The sequence below is a fragment of the Tachypleus tridentatus genome, chromosome 8 (assembly GCF_004210375.1).
Source record: "Tachypleus tridentatus isolate NWPU-2018 chromosome 8, ASM421037v1, whole genome shotgun sequence".
NCBI classification, from domain to species: domain Eukaryota; kingdom Metazoa; phylum Arthropoda; class Merostomata; order Xiphosura; family Limulidae; genus Tachypleus; species Tachypleus tridentatus.
In genome coordinates, this window is record NC_134832.1 from 136020382 (window position 1) to 136041034 (window position 20653).

A 20653-nucleotide genomic window follows, 5' to 3' on the forward strand; every position below is an offset into this window, starting at 1 on the left:
TTGAAGTTTCTAGTTAGATCTAGTCAACAATGTTTGTGCCCATTTTTATTGTTGGAATTAGACCTAGACCATTTAGTGGATCCTCCTTGAAGTTTCTAGTTAGATCAAGTGAACAATGTTTGTCCCCATTTTTATTGTTGGAATTAGACCTAGACCATTTAGTGGGTCCTTCTTGAAGTTTCTAGTTGGATCAAGTGAACAATGTTTGTCCCCATTTTTATTGTTGGAATTAGACCTAGACCATTTAGTGGATCCTCCTTGAAGTTTCTAGTTAGATCTAGTCAACAATGTTTGTGCCCATTTTTATTGTTGGAATTAGACCTAGACCATTTAGTGGATCCTCCTTGAAGTTTCTAGTTAGATCAAGTGAACAATGTTTGTCCCCATTTTTATTGTTGGAATTAGACCTAGACCATTTAGTGGGTCCTTCTTGAAGTTTCTAGTTGGATCAAGTGAACAATGTTTGTCCCCATTTTTATTGTTGGAATTAGACCTAGACCATTTAGTGGATCCTCCTTGAAGTTTCTAGTTAGATCTAGTCAACAATGTTTGTGCCCATTTTTATTGTTGGAATTAGACCTAGACCATTTAATGGGTCCTTCTTGAAGTTTCTAGTCAAATCTGGTCAACAATATTTGTCCCCATTTTTATTGTTGTAATTAGACCTAGACCATTTAGTGGGTCCTTCTTGAAGTTTCTAGTTAGATCTAGTCAACAATGTTTGTCCCCATTTTTATTGTTGGAATTAGACCTAGACCATTTAGTGGGTCCTTCTTGAAGTTTCTAGTCAGATCTAGTCAACTACATCTGCACTTTATTGTTGGAATTAGACCTGAACCATTTAGTGAGTCCTTCTTGAAGTTTCTAGTTAGATCTAGTCAACAACATCTGCACTTTTTTTTGTTGGAATTAGACCTAGACCATTGAATGAGTCCTTGAAATTTCATGTTTGATCTGATCAACAACATTTAAAAAGAACCAAGTGCTCCAACTTAAAGTGATGTGATGAATATTTTTTCATAGACAACTTTAAGCTATACTTTGTTATCCTGTTATTTTTGATGAAGTTATTTGGATTATGTAGTTTTCTGTTTTAGCCAGAGCATTAATAAACATTAAGATGTACCTTTTCACAGTTCTTTCATTTAACTTCATGCAGTCATAGGAAATGTACTGTTGTTTCATTAGCATACATGTGAATAAACTTGTTGTTTATATGTAGTATTGCATTTATCAAACCAGTTCCATAACTATTTGCATTCTAAATGTAGAGTCATATGTTAAACAGAAAATCCATATCCAACAGATCAACCATTTTGTACAAGAAAATCTGTTTAATATGAAGTAATTCAGTTTTCTTAGTTGATTCTTCACAATCATATATTTCAAGAGAAATCACTGAAACATGAGGGAAAATGAATAAAAAAATTACTTTCACTCAAGGGAGATGAATTTTTGTTATACATTTCACCACCTAGTAATACACTGACCATGCTTTCCATAACTGCAAATGTTATGCTACTAGAATACTATCAGTAAACATTTCACTAAATTTTCATTATTCAGGCACAGAATATTTTTATGAAATCTTTGGCTTACCTGTTCGCTAATCATCATTTTCACAATTCCTAGAAAGTGTGAACATCCTTTAATATTTCATTCATAGAGTTGAATTAATTTAATAATTGACGAAACATTAGTTACCCTATTGAAACTTCTCATTATTTTCAACCAAATTACTGCATCTAATACAGAAATTATTTCATTTGTATAGTTATATAAAGAATCTTTAATCCAACTAAACAGGTTAAGATTTTATGATTCAGTTGATTAGTGCCAACTTAAAACCAGTTATTTCAACAGATGCACTTTGGTATTTTCAAATAAACGACTACATGGATGTTAATTAGATATAATAACTGATTTCAGTCTTAGAATTTCAATCATTTGGGAGTTCTACACTTCTTAACTTTAGAATAAATTCTAACAAGTACATCTGTAGTCTGATTTCATTTGAGTTGTTGGTCACAAAGAATCCTGGAACTCCAGCCTTTTCTAGTGTAACCTGCTGGTCACTAACCTACAAACAGAATTAGAAATAACAGCATTAAAAATTACAAAACCAATGATGTTACTTCACATGTCTTATCTCACATGAAATAATTATTTAACATCCAGTCATAATAAGGAAATTCATTCATTCCTCTGTAGTACAGGGCCCGGCATGGCCTAGCGCGTTAAGGCGTGCGCTTTGTAATCTGAGGGTCGCTGGTTCGCGCCAAACATGCTCACCCTCCCAGCCGTGGGGGCGTTATAATGTGACGGTCAATCCCACTATTCGTTGGTAAAAGAGTAGCCCAAGAGTTGGTGGTGGGTGGTGATGACTAACTGCCTTCCCTCTAGTCTTACACTGCTAAATTAGGGACGGCTAGCAGAGATAGCCCTCGAGTAGCTTGGATGGTCTACATGGCTAAATAGCCAAAATACTAGCTGGTCAAAAGTTTAAGACCATACCAAAAAGAAGTTCTAAACAGGGTAGGAAATACCCAACAAGAGGTCTCAGTAGTGAGTTGCATGGCTGTCATTGCGAATAACTGCAAAAATTCGCTTTGTCGTGGTCGACATAAGTGCTTGCAGAAGGCTGGCTGAAATGTTATTCCAAGTGGTAAAGATGGCTTCACAAAGATCATTTACTGTTTGGAATTGACATCCATTTCTGTAGACTTCCCTTGCCATCCACTCCCAAACATTTTCAATAGGGTTCTGTTTGGGCAAACATTCTGGATGGTCCAAAAGGATTGGGTTATTCACCATGAAAAAGTCTTTTGTCCTGCAGGCATTGTGGATTGCAGTGTTGTCCTGCTCAAAGATCCACACATTTCCAAACAAGCGAGAGTCTTCAGTCAATCTCCAACATGTCAATGTAGCCAGCTGCTGTTTGATGCCCCTGTATAACCTGAAACTCCATTGTTCCATGGAAGGAAAAAGCACCCCAGGTCATGATGGAATCTCCTCCACTGTGTTGTGTAGAAAATGTCTCTGGTCTCCTTATTGTGCCAGTAACGTTGAAAGCAATCTAGACCATCCAAGTTAAATTTTTTCTCATCAGAGAACAAAACCTTCATCCACTTTTCTTCATCCCATGTTTGGTGCTTCTCAGCAAGTTTAACCAAGCTGTTTCGTGGTGTGAAAGGAGGCGTATATTTACTGTAATTAAAGCCTTTCTCTTGTAGATGCTGTCTTATTGTTTTTGAGCTGCATTCTGCATCTGTGAGGGCTTTAATCTGGTTCGACAATCAGCTGGTGCCTTGCCGGACAACCCGTAGAATCCTCTTGCTCAACGCTGGTGAAATGTTCTAGAGCTGACCACATGAAATTCTCATTCTGTATCCCTCAGAGTCTTTTAAAAGCAGTCTTACTATGCCCAATCTCACCAGCGATGTCACGTTGAGAGAGACCTTGCTTTTGCATCTTGACAATTCTGCCACATTCCAACTCTCTCAACTTTTCAGCCTTTGCCATGTTTTTACCCAATGTAACACGGGAGATGTTAGTGGGAGATGCTGACAACACTAATGTTTGAACACAAATGGCTAAATTTCGTTACGTGTTTATCAACTGACGCTTCGTTTCAGTATGGTCTTAAACTTTTGACCAACTAGTAATTAGACTAATTTCATAGTCTTCACATTTTCCCTATTAAATGCTACAAAAGGTTTATTTTTATTTTACCTTTTCTTATTTTCATCTTTTGAAGCTCTACTCAAATAAGTAGTTGAGTCTAACAATGCAAAATGCATAATTTTTTGTATGTTCATTGGCCTTATGATTTTGGTCAGCAGTGTTTGACTATACTACATACACTTCTGCAGGGTACCCAAAATTGTTCTGTTTCTAGAGCAAATAAAATGTAATTAGGAATAAAAAATGTTTTTATTTCTTGCTTTTGAAGTTCATATTGTATGATGCATTGTAGTTCATGATATTCAGGGCATGCACAAGTTGCCGACATCACAATATTACAACTTAAAAAGTGTCCTTTACATGACATAATTTTAACGTCTATTGACTGATAGATGAACAACATATTAATGTATAGTGTTGTGATTGATTAAAACAGTTGACTCCTCCAGGGCAAATTAGGAGTTAAGTGTATAATTCCATTGTCAATTAATATAACAGCAACATGAGTTTTACTCAATTTACTGACTTCTTTCAACACTCTTCCCTACCACTGTTGTATATTATATATTTTCACCTCTCTTAAAACTCAGTGAAACGAAATGACCAAAAACATTTTGCAAAAATGTTCACTTTCAATATAAAATACATAGTAACCAACAGTAGTAATTAGTAAGATTAACAGTATTATTATTTAATTTATTAAAGATCTCATAATAAACAATATCATGAAGCCACAATGGTTTCATATAAAAACAGTTTACAAGAATTTTTTTAAAAACCAGCAGGATTCATGTGAACCCCATACATAATTCTAGGATTAAGAGAAGAGAAACATACTGCTTGATCAAGATCAATAATGATCTTCATATCCACTCGACCCTCCTCTTCTGTTTGACGTTTCTCTATTTCCTGTAAATGACAACAAGTTTCAGATCCATGTCATCATGAATGAATGTATAAAACCACATATATAAGAATGTATAATACCACCTATATAAGCTTGACCTTTGATAAGTTTCTACTGAGTACAACAATGCATAAAAAATACTGATTCTTAATTAAAATCAATGTACATTCAGAGAATAATTTATTTAAATATGGAGAAAAAAATCTTACTGTTGAGAAATAAGATTATTTCCTTCAGTAATACTCTCGAAAACTTCACAATATTTCCAAAATACTTAGAGCATTTACAAATTTCATTGTCAAGTTACTGCGAGTCCTGTTTTATTGTTATTATACTTTTAAAATATTGTACAATTATTGCAAAGAAAATTATGACTGTACAAGACAAGGGAAGTCTTTTAATATACAATAATTTGTTTTAAAGTTTAATGAGAAGGAAAATATTTCAAAGGCAAAAATAATAAATCATAGTATGAGATTAATGACATAAAATTAAGAAATGCTAATTATATTGGGGAGGAAAGCTTAAATATGATTATACTTTGTCCTCAGTCAGGCCAGCTGATGTCCATAATGATGGCAAATGCAAAATGTTCCTACTTATACAAAACTAACTACACAAAAGTTGACCATGATGTGGCAAACTGAAAGGAGAACTATATAAATATTACTCACAAACAGATGAACATGACACAATCAAAACAGTGAGAAACAGATAATAGCTAAAATCAATAAATATACATTTCTATTAAAGTTAAAAGGTCAATTTAGTGTTATTTTGCTTTAACACATTTCACTTTTCATCCTGAGGAGCTATATGAATGACATATTATACTCAGAAAATTCACAAACAATAATGTTTTCATTTACAGCACAATCAAATGAACCCAAAATTGAATTTGTAATTTATTTATATTTTTGCATATAAAATGAAATAAATAAAACTTTTTTATTGAAAACATTCTAACCCTAAAGTTTTTATTTGAATGTGTTTATGAGCAGTATCAACTTAATTTTCTATAATTTTTTAACTCAATAGTACAATTCATGACAGAATACATCCATGCAGGTGTGAGAGAGTTAAGAGATTCTAAGAGAAATATTTTTCTTCAGGATAAAAGTAACACTGCTAAAATATTAAACCTCTTTTTTTTTTTGTAATGTTTATACTAATTTAGGTAAACACAATATACTGTGTCAAATTTATTTAAAAGACAGGAGGATGTGTGTTTACATTCTATTGTTGTTGCATGCTCTTTTAGAAAACCTTTGGAAATTTCTTAATGATTCTAATTACAAGAAGATTTATCTTACTACTTTATCTTACTTGGTATAGAGGTTAACATTTCCTAAATTGAAAATGTATTTTCAAAAATACTTACCTCTGCTGACGACATAGCTATCAGTGTATTGGTTTTGAATGCTTCAATCTTTCATACCCCATTTAAGTGCCCTTAACATTGCAAATTTCTCCACTGTTGTCAATGCACCCTCTATCTTGGTGCTGTCTATAAGCACTTCACTTGGATAATGTAATCACTTTTTCAAGAGGTACACGGGCTCTTAGTGAGGAGGGAGGGTGGTAGATTGTCAGTGGAATTAAGCATTATTGGAAAACCATTTTCAGTTTAGGAAAATAACTTCCAAAATATACTTAGGATCTGCTGGCACTATAGCTAGAATCCTACATTGAGAAGGTAGAGGGGCCAGTGCAGGCATGATCCATACAGGAATCATCTGTATAGAACAGAGTTGTACCAAGATAAAAGTGAAATGATACATACAGGAAGCATCTGTATAGAACAGAATTGTACCAAGATAAAAGTGGAACACATGTAGAAAAACCACAGTACATCTAGAAAAGGAATGCTCTTCACCCAGAACCTAGTTCCTGTATCAAAGATGGAAAAGTATGATTCATCATCATTATAGGACAGCCCTAACCAGATAGCCATGGTTCCACAACTCAGGGTTGAAATTAAGGGGTCTAAGTTCCTATATTCTACACTGATAGCTAGAGCTAATGGACCATAAAGGAATAGATATATATATACTTCTGATTGGACCCCAACCTGTAGCCATAATATGACACATTTTGTACCACTAGAATCACAACGAGAAAGTAAGCAACACCGAAGTGGACAAACTTTCTTCTTCACTTGAAGAAGGTCAAAAGGCAACACCCCATTTTTGGAATAATGAAATCATGTATGTTGTACACAACCAAAGGAACAGAACCCGTCTGGTCTTGAATTATGAACATTCATCCTCACTCCACAACTATGTAAGCAAGGAGTATTCCACTTGCCCTAGAATTATGGAGAGGACATGGAATCTTGCTCAATCAGGGACCTCAATGGGATTACTTCACGTTCGGAGATAGTGGACCTTCTTCTAAACTAATATACAAAATCAACTCTGATCAAAAAGAATGGTTATTCACACCCCTACCGGACAGTGCAGTATCAAATCTGAACCAGAATTATGAGTAGGCTCCCAAGGAGGCTGGTGCCTCTACTACTGACATCTGGAGAAAGCATCCAGGGACCCAAGAAAGAGGAACCTCATCTTTGCCATCTTCTTCAAGAGTGAAGGAACACATTCTAACACTCTGGTGGAAAGGTTTCTGACCACCACCACACTCGTAGAATCTGGAGAAAATGCACATGGGATAGTTCAGTGATACAGAGAGTTACAACACTTCCAGGCCAAAACAAACTGTCAGATTACAACTGACTGCAGAAGTGAAAAACAGAAGGCAAAAGAATTACAGAGATGGATGTAATCCCTTCCCTAGTAGTCAGACTTAGAAAGAAAGGATAGTAGGAAATAAGGGAAGAAAGAAAGAGTCTTAAAAACATTTCAACAGTTCTAACTAATAACATTAACATATCAGCAGCAAAGAAAAATATACTTTCCACCAGAGTGTGGGAAACCAAGGTAAGTGCACAGACAAAAGAGGGTGCAAGATCTAGCTACCTTGTCACATAATAAAACAGTAAATTTCTCAGCCTGAACCAGAAAAATTAGAGAGGAGAACAAACAGTTCCCTTTCCTTATACCATTAACTAGGGAGGAGTAAATACAAGGGGACAAAAAAAAAGCCTCAAAACCTTACAAATCCACATAATTTACTGAAGAAAAGAAGTAGAAGGTGGATCCAAATCTGACTAATGAGAAGCTGAGTAAAGAAAAGTGTCAGAAAACAGAATCTAAATTCTCCCCAGGATCAACAAAAAAAAAAAAGCAATTTCAGAAGCTCTAGGGGAAAGCAGCCCAGGTCAAATGAATGTCTCCATTTCTCAGCAGATAAAAACATGGACAGCCTCAATGAAAAGTAATCTCCATCCTGACCTTAAAGGGAGGTCAGATTAGTCAACAATAATACAGAAATTACTGAAATCCACAGGTGGCATGAAAATTGCAATCAGTAATTGGACAACATGTAACACTTTGTCAAAGAAAATCATGACCAACGGTTTGTTGAGAAAAAGTGATTACATTATCCAAGTGAGGTGCTTACATACAATACTAGGACAGAGGGCAAATTATCAAGGGTGAATAAATTTGCAAATTAGATACTTCCAAGGGCATTTAAACATGGTATAAAAGACTGGAGCATGCAAGACCAATGTTTAAACAGGCAGAGATGATGTTGAAGAATAGCTATATTATTAGCAGATGGTAAGTGTATTTTGAAAGTGGTACTTGCCTTTCAATTTTTACCTCTCAGAAATCAGATGGTTCTAGAGAAACTTCTGACAGATATTTCAGGCTTTGAGTTTGGCTTTTATTGTAAACACAATGTTGGAATCTTCTTTATAAGAGTTGGTTTTTAGTAGCTAAAACTTTAAGTAGTTTAAAAAAAATGTTATTACTGTTAACTTATTCATCTTCATCAGTGATCTTGTTTTTTTGATTAGAAGACATCTTGACAAGTATTGGGTATTTGTATTTTCAGTGAACCTTTGATAAGGTCAAGTTGAGAAAAAATTAGCTTGAAATTAGAAAGAACAGGTAATGAAAAATGGACATATTTATTTTACAACAAGATGTTCCTTAAAGAATCTATCTAGTTTAGAAACTGTTTAAACTTATTCATGCTAGTAGCTAAGATACTTATTGTGTTCTAAAATTAATTACAAATTTGCTGATACAACAAGAATGATGGGAAAATATTAAGAATTTCTTCTTTAATTCCAAAGAACCTGGACAGTCATAATGACAATGCATTAAATGAGAAAGTTGTATTCAATACCAGGAAACATAAAGTGACACACGTAACATTGAGAAATACAGTGATGACTTGTCTCCTTTCTAAGAAAAATACTGGCACTGTGCAGGAAGAAAACATGAAGTTATATTAAATAAAATGTGTGTGCAGTTTTGGACTTTTCATTACAGGTGGTGAAGTATGGTAAAGTACACAGAATAGTGCAAATAGAAACTAAAAGAATAACAATTAGACAAAGAAATGACCTATTAAGGTGTACATAAAAATGAGTGTGTAAACAAATTATATGTGGCTTGATATGATTGTTTAAAAGTGTCAAATGCTTATAAAAACTGCCTATGAGAAATTTAAGATGAGGAATGATACTGTTAGAAGAGAACAAGAATCAGGAGATTTACAAACCTGAAATCCTGACTTGATATTTCATAGCGACTTTTATACAGTTACATGGTTTTAAACATTTGTTCATAATCTGTTTATAAATGCTACAAAATTAGTTATTTGTGTCATGCCCACTGTAGGGAACTGAATCCCAGGCTTTGGACATCCATAGACCACCTTACTTTTCTCATTAAGCACATACACATTGTTGTCAATTATTTTACTATGGTCATTTTTTAAGAACACTGTTGAGTTAATGTTTGAACAGGGCTATTATTTGTTTGAAATATGGTTTAAAGCCATCAAAAACATTTAAAAGATTATATTTCCAATGTCTGAAAACAAGATGTACGAGATGGAAATTTTATATTCTAATCATGTATTTATATCAGTTATACAGGTTATGTTTTAGTATTATCAAAAAAGTGCATATGCTAGAATTCTTAAGCAAACATGCTTAGATTAAAAATTAAAGGCATAAAATACACTGATTTGGTACATCTCACACACGTAGGGTACTGATTACAAAACCAGAACATTTTTACATAACTTAATATAACCTCATAATCAGTGGTTGACTGCATTATCAAAGATTTAGGAATGTCACAATCAAGGTCAGTGTTAGCAGATTTAAAACTTCTAACTTGTTTATGACTTAGTTTGTTTCTTATTGCATAGGAAGTAATGCCTGCTGGCCAGAGAGAATGATTAACAGATTTTCAAAAGACTTCCAAAGTCTAAAATGAATGTATTATTTCATCAAAGTCAAAAGTGTTTAACTGATTTTAATGACAGAGCTGTATTAATTATTCCTAACATCCTCTTAAAAATGTACGTTTCATTGTTTTAAGTTGGTTTTACTTGCGACAACAGTTGCATAATCCAGAGATGCTAACCCTAATTTACATAAAACGGAAATAATAGCATAAAAAAAACCCAACAGAATATGAGCAGAAAAATGGAAATCATTTAATTTTTGCTGTTGTTATCCTGCCAAGAGAAATGTTGGTATCTACAAAAACACTATTTATTGATTTCAGGTAATATATTACATGACCATAAAAAGTAATATTTTGTTTAAACTTACATTTCTTCCTAGCTCTGAGGAGCCTAACTGTAAAAATATGTTGTTTTTCTTTCAGACTTAAGTTTCTGCAACACCTAGTGCTGACAAGAGGTTTCATATAGGGATGTCATTTGTAGCTGTTGCAGTTAAAACTTCTTTTATTATCACCTTTATTATAACTTTAAGGATACTGTTTACCTATAAAACCTACATTACATTTGTTTTGTTGTATTTTTCTTTCATGTTCTCAAGTCTTTTGCTGCTACAAACTGGGATTTAATTTCTTCTTGTATTGCAATTGTTGTTTTTCTTATTTTTCCATGTTTGCTTCACTGGTATCATTTACATAGTATATCTACCTGTAATTTGTTCTTGTTTGGTTCATTTATTCTAAATTTCTTTGTTGTGAGGGCATACATTCCTATATAAAACTCTCCCCTGCGTCTTTTTGAACAAACATTCTGATCAATTTAATATGACAGTCCTAGCTTCTACACGGAATAACAATCAGTCTGATTTCTGATTAGCCAATATTTTTTTCAGTGTTACAAAAACATTTGAGTCTGGTTTGAGAACAGCTGTAGAAGTCACTGATTCATTTCAACTCATAACAATGTTGTTAGATCTTGTTATGAAAAAAACAAAAAGACAAAGATACAAATTTAAAGGATATGATCACAATGACAATCTGGAATTAAAACAGGAATAGTTGGCAACTCAAGATAATTAATTTATAATTTTATTCGATCTTAATAATCAGCAGCTTTATGGTTCATAACTTATTTTTTACAGCATAGAAACTGAGGATCATGTACATTCCTCCTTTAAAATAAAAACCACACAAGAGAAAGGTTAACAAAATATATAATAAATGGAAAATTCAGAATAATTTCCAGTGAACATACATATTTTTAAGATCTGCCAAATGTTCTAAGTAAATGATTAATAATATTAGGAAAATATTTTACAATTAACTAAAAAGAGTTCAGTTTCTTTAACCATAAATATTTATAACCATGATATACTACTTTTATAAGTAGAGATGCATAATTACAGACATATAAATAAAACTAAACTACAAACACATCTATGCTTATAAAAAACAAAAATTCTTTAACTATCTTCAACCATTCTCTTTAAATTAATTTGTTGTCACTATGGTGTTTTTACTGTTATCAGCTGTGTATCAATATTATTGAGTTTAATTTTGTTCGTAAAAAATAATATGCTAATCGAACATTTTTATACAGTTTTACAAGACATTCCAAGTATAGCACAGTGCTTACTGCTTTACCTGTAGTTCTTTCTCATAAGTATTTCTCAAGGTAATAAGAATCTGAGGTGAATCCTGGCTGTGTGAAGACATAATTTCCTTGTGTTTCTTTTGAAGGTTGTCTTTCATGCCTGACACCATTAAAAAATTACCTTAAACATTAGACATTTTTCAGTAAACAAACACTATCAACAAAGCAGTTTCAGTAAACATGTACACTAGAAACAGTAGTAAAAATAGAGAAAGTAATATGACACACTGTATTAACAGTAATGTAGAGATATATAGCTACAAAACTTAAGCTCTGAGATGGGGAAAATGGTAGTTGCTTTGCTTTCAAAAGTTCACCAATACATATTTCAAGATTTTGCACATATAAAAATGCTCAACCTTTTAAACTACACTAGCTGTGAAAGAATGGGGGAAGGGGGGTATAAAAGATCAGAAACAAATGTCAAGAAAGTACAAAAGGCAAAACAGAAATTCTTGAAAGATTGGTTTGGAGGAAAAGAAGAGAGATTGGTGGGTTTTTATAAGGGTATACAGTAGTAAAAATGTTTTTGGCTATATACACGAGTTTGTTTAACATTTTGTTACAAGTATCTAACAGAGTTTAGCCTTTGGCTCCTTGCAATAAGAAAATAATCATGAGGTTTGATAAAATGCCACAGATAATCAATTAGGTCAATAATCTTGGCAAGATTTGGAAAACACAAAGTAATTGGACTGAAAGGTGGCTGAGTTAGAAAAATTAGAATGTTGTTACTAATAGAGTTCAGTAAAATTGGAACTCAGTTTTTTCCTATTTATACCAATGGCATTAATAAGGGTATCATAAGTAAAATTTGCTGATTTTATTAAACCTTTGGAAAATTCTTAGTATTTAAGATGTTTAAGTAACAGAGTGGTAAGTTGAACAAATATTTGGTAGATTGACTTTTAATTGCAGAAGGTGCAATGCATTTGGTTTATTAGAATTTGGATCAAACACTTAATACACACTGCTCAAATTAAATAATTGTCAGTTTTCCAGTTTATGTCATATATTTTCTTAAAAAACAAATTCAAGCAGAAACTTCATTTGGATTTATTCAGCCATGGAAAATCATAAAGCCGTACTGCATGGCTGAATACATAAAAATAAAGTTTTTGCTTAAATGTTTTCAAGGAAATCTATGACTGGAAAGCCTTAGGTGAGTTAAGGTAGAATGACCCTTACTCTAGCTAATTTATGACAAAGCACAACTGTTATTAAATAATACAAAACTTAAGAGACTTTTTGCTTTTTTTTAGCAGCATGATTAGTTTATAGAATAAGTTACCATCAGTATTTGTTTGACACCTTAGAAACATTTCTTATAGAGAAATTCTGAAAAAATAAAGGATTTATAATATTTAAATTTTTTGGGTGTGTGAGTTGGCAAAGCCAAATAGTCCCTTGTTGGCCACAATGTATATTGTGTTTAACATGTCTATATAAATTACACAATATAATTTCTTGTTATATCAGTTCCACATTCAGGAAATTGCATGGTATTTCTTACGTAATTTAAAATTCTGAAATTACACAGCAACTCCATGCACCTGTAAACTTACATTTTTATACATCCTTCTAAGTGTATTTTAAATAGTTTTACTTTAATAATACAGTTAAGTGTTGTCAGCCTACCTCTATGTTTAATACAGTTAAGTGTTGTCAGCCCTACCTCTATGTTTAATACAGTTAAGTGTTGTCAGCCCTACCTCTATGTTTAACACAGTTAAGTGTTGTCAGCCTACCTCTATGTTTAATACAGTTAAGTGTTGTCAGGCCTACCTCTATGTTTAATACAGTTAAGTGTTGTCAGGCCTACCTCTATGTTTAATACAGTTAAGTGTTGTCAGGCCTACCTCTATGTTTAATACAGTTAAGTGTTGTCAGGCCTACCTCTATGTTTAATACAGTTAAGTGTTGTCAGGCCTACCTCTATGTTTAATACAGTAAAGTGTTGTCAGGCCTACCTCTATGTTTAATACAGTTAAGTGTTGTCAGCCCTACCTCTATGTTTAATACAGTTAAGTGTTGTCAGCCTACCTCTATGTTTAATACAGTTAAGTGTTGTCAGCCCTACCTCTATGTTTAATACAGTTAAGTGTTGTCAGCCCTACCTCTATGTTTAATACAGTTAAGTGTTGTCAGCCCTACCTCTATGTTTAATACAGTTAAGTGTTGTCAGGCCTACCTCTATGTTTAATACAGTTACGTGTTGTCAGGCCTACCTCTATGTTTAATACAGTAAAGTGTTGTCAGGCCTACCTCTATGTTTAATACAGTTAAGTGTTGTCAGGCCTACCTCTATGTTTAATACAGTTAAGTGTTGTCAGGCCTACCTCTATGTTTAATACAGTTAAGTGTTGTCAGGCCTACCTCTATGTTTAATACAGTTACGTGTTGTCAGGCCTACCTCTATGTTTAATACAGTAAAGTGTTGTCAGGCCTACCTCTATGTTTAATACAGTTAAGTGTTGTCAGGCCTACCTCTATGTTTAATACAGTTAAGTGTTGTCAGGCCTACCTCTATGTTTAATACAGTTAAGTGTTGTCAGGCCTACCTCTATGTTTAATACAGTAAAGTGTTGTCAGGCCTACCTCTATGTTTAATACAGTTAAGTGTTGTCAGGCCTACCTCTATGTGAATTTATTATCTTCATTCTTTTCTCGTACAAATGTTTCTCTTTCATCAGCTGTATTTCTTTTAGACCTCGGACTATTTCAAAAACAGTCCCATCCAGAAGAGAGTTTGCTAGACTAGACAGCAGTTCATAAGGTAGTCTCTGTTGATATTTTCTGAGGAAAAAAGTAAAAATTGTGTATCATTAATAATTTGGACTCTTTAGGCACAAATAATAGAAACAGATTTAAGTGAGCAACGAAACCATACAGCTAAATGACTAAATAAAAACAGATATCAAAACCCAGATGTCAGCATTGCAAGTTCACAGACTTTCCACTGATCCAATGGAGGAGTTCTAATGTCAAAATTGTCCTGACAATAACATCATAAGGACAACAAAGAACCATTTTATTTTTCAAAGTTGTCCTTGTATACTTACCCTTTAAAAATGAAAAAGTAAAACCATCAACCCACACTTTACTCTTCAGGAAACTATGGATTCTCTCTCATTAGCTTCTCTAATATCCCAGCCCCTACCATCGCTGATAGCAACTCATTTCACACATCTCCTCTCTCAGGAAAATAAAACTGACTTAACTGAAGCCTAGACTATCTTTTCCAAATCTTTAACTTGTGTCCTCCTTTCCCTCATCTTAAGAATATGGCACAATGAAATTAAAGGTCTTTATCTCATCAATTCCCTGGATAATCTTACAAACTTCAATAAGATTACCTCCATTTCTTCTTTTCTCAAGAAACAATAAATTAAGAGACCTAAACCAATCCCTACAAAATATCCTTTCCATCCATGGAACCACCCTTAAACCTCCTTACAGTAGGTCAATGTAATTTCTTAGATAAAGATAAGCAATGTTCCAAGTGGGGCCAAACTAGCGATTTCTACAGAAAAAATCCATCTGTTGACTTGTAATACAGATGTTTGTAAATATACCATAAAGCTGTAAGTTTACTATTAGCAACAAACCTCTGCTTTGATGACTTGAGTAACTTATATACTACTAGGCCGTGATCTTTTTCTGCATTCACACTATCACATTGGTTCCCACTTATATTAACTGCATTGTCTAAATTATGATACCCTTGCCCTTACTATATTTAAAAGTCATTTGCCAAATATTTATCCAATGATTCAGTTGATCTAACTCGTACTGTGACACCTCAATACCCTCCGTACTCTTAAAAACATGAGTTTACTGACACTGGAAAACTTTACCAATAATGACCCTATGATTATAACTGATTTAATTAAGGAAGAGTAGATGCCCAAGCACTGACTCCTGAGGTAGTCTACTAGTAATGAAAGTCCAGTCTCAATAAACTCTTTCAATAACAGCCTTTTCCCTCTTTCCATCCAACCACCCTACAATCCAATTAACTTGTCCTTCATGAACTTATACAGATACAAATTTCTTATCTAATCTTTCATATGGAACCTTATAAACAGATTTTTGAAAATCTAAGCATACCAGATCCACACCTTTTTCTTTAGAAAGTAAAATATCTTGAAAAACAAAAAAAAGGAACATTGGGAAACGCAAGACTTCCCTTTGGTGAATGCACGTTGATTTTCATTTATAATATTTCACTAGATGATTTTGTGAAGCTTGTTTTATCAAACTCTAGAATTTTCCACATTACTGAAATAAAACTGGTCTACAATTTTCTGGGCAACTCTTTTTCACTATCTTTAAGAATTGGGTTAATATAAGCAACTCTCCAATCCTCAATCACGTATTCAATCCCTGTTGACGTACTAAAAATAAAAGAAAGTTAGACTCTTATATATCTGATATTTAATCTCCTTTAAAACCTTGGAGAAAACCTTATTCTGGCCATAATCCTTTATCTACTTTTAACCATGATGCTTTTGACCAAAATTTCTGGATGGATAATCCTTCCAATGAAGGCTGATTATGGTTGTTTTACCTCATTAAAATATCTTCTTCAAAAAGTGTAATGCCTGAAGTATCAGCAGGTAAATTGAAACAGTTCCCCATTTATAATGTGAAATATTGAACACCAAAAATCACATATATTTGCCCTTTCCTGGTGACATCAATCAACTACTGACATTCAATTCCAGAGAATACCTTGCAAATAACTTGAGTAACTTCATTTGAAATTGACTAACGTCAACAGATTAAATTCTTCTGGCATTGTTAAAAGGTGTATTACTGAATATCATTCTAGTTCACACTTGTGAGAAATAAACAAGGTTATAAAAGTTTTAAGACCAGTATCATTCAAATTGGGCTGGTATTATTGAATTACACTGAACCTGTTGTTAATAGGCTGGATGTAATTAATTCATAATGCAAATGTAATGTTTTTTAACAAAACTTGTTTCTTGGGATTGATTGTACCACTGACTGAAATGTCAAACTTTCTTTAAAAATATTCTAACTTACTGTAAAGGTTATGATTTGTAATAAAATTAAAGTTCTGTTTATTTATAGTACCCAGAAAATAATTTCCTAATGATCAGTTAAAGTGTCAGTTTGCCTTTGCTGCAGTATTTAGTATTTACAAACAAAATGAAGGAATGGCCAATGTTCAAGAAAGTGTCATATGAGGAAATTTGCCATTTTTTTCATTCTTGACCCAACCACTTATCCCTGAAATAGAACATCCTTAAAAAACTGTAACAGATTACAGAGGCAAAATGAATCCACATTACAGTATTGAGGAGAAGAAGAAAAACTATACATCAAGGGCTGAAAAAAACCAGAAATAATTATCTGTTGTTTGAAATATTTATACTGTTAATAAGGGTCTGGATGTGATGGTTGACAAAAGCCTAAAATTTTTAGTAGTCTGTGGCATTCAGAACTAAAAGGAATAATTATAAATAAAGAAATTTCAATGCTCATTATTAGAAAATTTACCTTCCAGTATCTTTCCAAAAATTTGTTTTAAAAGTCAGCACAAAGCTACACAATGGGCTATCTATGCTCTGCCCACCAAGGATATCAAAACCAGGGTTTTATCAGTCTGATAATGCAGAAATGTAGCTGTGCCAGTAACTTTAACAAATTACCTTTCAGTAATTTTCTGCTAATCTTCATTCAGAAGCAACTTTAAAAACAATCCTGAAAGTGGACATCTAATCAACAGTTCTGAGAAAAAACAAAACATTTTCTTGCTTTTCCTGTTTATTCATTTATTTTTATAAGGTAAAACCTTTTTCTGAATGAGGCTATGGTGGTTGTTGCTGTGTCACCTGACTTTCAAAAAGTATTTCAAGAGATGCACGACAAAGTTGTTGATATTAATGTTATGGAGTTGTTGAAGAAGTTAAGAAATGGATAAAAATAATGGTAGTAGTAAATTTCGACCTAAAAAAAACATGGCACTAATATATTTTTTTCAACTGTGACTGACGTGATCCATTACAGGGTCTGTTTTGAAACCTTTGTAGTCCTCTATTCATGTCATTGTTTTTGATATACTTTTGAATATTAATAATTCTAAATTAGCTGATATCATTAAAAGTACTGGAAGAATAAGATTATGCTGAAAATGTTTCCTTTAATTAAAAGAACTCTGATGTGGAAAATAAGTTTCAACACCAAACATTAAAGTGATGCATCTGAACATGGACATTTGGAATAGAGAAACCCTGATACTGTGAAAAAAAAAATGAAAGAAAGTGAAATTGATTGTTGATAAAACCATAAGCTTTTATGAAAAAGGACAGAAAAAATTTCTTATGACACATGTAAAGGTCAAGGTGTAACTTAAACTTCTTATATCCTGTGTAGATTTGATAGATTAACTGATCACCCATAAGCACTGATTACGTCTGTTACATCATGCGAAATAATCTTTTACTGTAAATTACAGCTAAATCTATTATTGTCAAAAAATAATACATGAATCTAATTAGTTTCCAATTGTTATTATTCCAACTTTCCAAGTCTCATATGAGAATAATTGATACGTTGCATGTAACTGTTCAATAAGACTATCAATTAATCAAGTAACAAATTTTATTAATCACCAAGCTCTAATGTCCAGATGTTTTAATGTCAGAAAAAACATGTTGGACATGAAATAACAACACGATTACAGTTAGGTATTGTCACTTTATGTTTCACAAGCTTTAGACAAATAAGAAATCAATATTATTACAGTAAATATTTAGTAATGCATTACAATAGCAAGCTAAGACATTATGACAACAGACTCATCTTGAAAAACAGTTACTTGCATTAACAATGGATGCCTTTGGGCACTTTGGAAGACAATCTATTGTAACTGTTCAATCTTTAATATTGTATAAGTTGTACTGCTTTATTTTTTAATTGTCAAAAATTTATAAGAACAAAACCTTTCCACAGAATGGAAAGCAAATGTCTTGACTCAAAACATTTAAAAGCAAAAAAACAGAAACCCTTTTCATTTGGAAAAGTGGAATACAATGAGCAAAAGACATGCCAACATTTTCCAGAGAAAATACACATACATTTCAGATATATATAAACAGGAATCAAATAAAACCCCTTAGGCCAAAATTGCAGATCATTAGGCCTATTACTCAACATGGATTTTCATGATTATTTCATTACATAAAATATGCAGAAGTTTTAAGCTTTTAAGTCCAATTCAATAGAATAGACAATTCAGATCACATTTTATACGAACCACTGTTAAAGTTACAAAACTGTTGTAGCAATATTATTACTGTAGTCAACAAAGTTTTTGCTTTCAATATGTACCCTAGAATTCCATTAGTCATGTTATTTTTGAAAATGATATATTATAAATCAAACTGATAAAAATAAAATTTCTTTTAACACAATATTAGTTGATACAAAACATATGTTAAGTATAATGAGATCACTGAACAAATCAAAATGTCAATTTCTGAAATTACATGTAAAATATTATAAAGTTACCAATAATAATCTGTCTTCTCTCTTTACTTAATAAATTTATCTGTTAATTATAACACAGTAATCTATAATCTAAATGATGAACAACAAAAAATGCTATATTGGTCTAAAAGCTTCTTGTAATTAAAGCCTAATACATCTGCAAAAACCTATTTCTCAGCTAGTATATTTACATGAAACTACAGTACTCCACAACTACATAATTAAGTAAAACACAATAGATTAAATTATCTTGAGCTCTACTAATAGTAGCCCAAATATTATTAAGTGACTATGGAAATATATGGAGTCTCACAAGTTCCATTTGAGCCTCTCCATTGTCAGTGATATTTAATGAGCAGATCAAGATGCAACATTATTTTATATTACAGCTTCATAAATGGTTTACAGGCAAGACACATTATAAAGAAAGAGCTCACATGAATATTGCTTATTAGATTATATTCTTAATATTGTCTTTTGCATAACTTGCCATAAGCCTTCATCTTTCATTTTCAATGTTTAACGTGATATAAATGAATTGCTACAACTAAAAATACCACTAAAATATGTTTCATACATACATATAAGTACACATAAACTCATAACACTCATTATTTTATTGGTTTTTGACATTTATTTCTACCTTTGCATGTTTTGTTGTTGGCTAGTACTATATATAATGAACTATATATACATAGATTATATAATATACATACAGTAAAAATAACAAACAATGTAACGTATTTACGTAAGTTAATTATTTCAAAGCTATTATCCCTCCATATTCAATATAGACTTCGTGATCCTTCTTTTTTTTTTTTAAAGATTTCAAGGCTTTTTTTGCGAAATCAAACGTGTCCACTAGTTTGGGATCCTTTTGTCCTTTTTCATATTTGATTACGCTAGATTTACAGTTTGATACAAACCTCGTTTTCCCGTACGTACAACGACAGATGCAATGCACATGCTTTATTTAACTTTAAACCTAAAAAATAACTTACGGTGGTAATTCTCTTGCCATATTTTGAAGTTCATTTAAATAAAAATAATGTTTTTGTTGTAACTGTTCTTTTCGAGCAAGTTCTTCTTTAACAGCTGACATAAGACTTTCATCGATATTTGGTACATACTGACAATGTGCCATATTTATACATCTAAATTTAAAAATATATAGCAATTATAACACTCACTATACACCGAACAAAATTTTTTACTAATTATTTTCAAAAAAAAAAAGAAAGAATGAAACGATGTTAGCGCCCTTCAGTGATTTTTAAATTAATTAGAATATACTGACCTATAATTTAAGATATATATATAAAAAATTCGATTGACTGAACGGTAATTTTAAATTCAAAGAAATAAATAAGATCTCATTAGGATTACACACCAAAACTACGTTTAGATTCATTATGTTATTTTTACATGAAATGCATAAGTACTCAGTACATGAAAGATAAGAACACAAAAATATGTAATTGTTAAATAATAAAATGAGCTTGAAATAGTTAACCATATATTTCACACTTGATCATTTAATGTAAACTGAAGAAGTAC

General features: G+C 32.3%; 1 protein-coding gene across 1 annotated transcript; it reads right to left on the minus strand.

Annotated features, from left to right (window-relative positions):
• Positions 1-1314: 1314 nt before the first annotated feature.
• Positions 1315-20340, minus strand: gdl (gonadal protein gdl). The gene is made up of 5 exons (XM_076451707.1): positions 20098-20340; positions 14211-14371; positions 11566-11675; positions 4522-4593; positions 1315-2080 (listed from the first exon to the last, which is right to left on the minus strand). Exons 1-5 carry the CDS (start codon positions 20238-20240, stop codon positions 1940-1942), a joined length of 627 nt encoding a protein of 208 aa, XP_076307822.1. The 5' UTR covers positions 20241-20340; the 3' UTR covers positions 1315-1939.
• Between the last annotated feature and the right edge of the window lie 313 nt (positions 20341-20653).

Excerpts from the sequence above, each read along its gene's own strand:
- gdl (XM_076451707.1), bottom strand. The coding sequence starts at position 20,240 with ATGGCACATTGTCAGTATGTACCAAATATCGATGAAAGTCTTATGTCA. Across the intron at positions 14,372-20,097 it reads ATGGCAAGAGAATTACCACC|AAAATATCAACAGAGACTAC; the intron begins GTAAGTTATTTT and ends TTTTTTCCTCAG. Across the intron at positions 4,594-11,565 it reads CTTATGAGAAAGAACTACAG|GAAATAGAGAAACGTCAAAC; the intron begins GTAAAGCAGTAA and ends TGTCATTTACAG.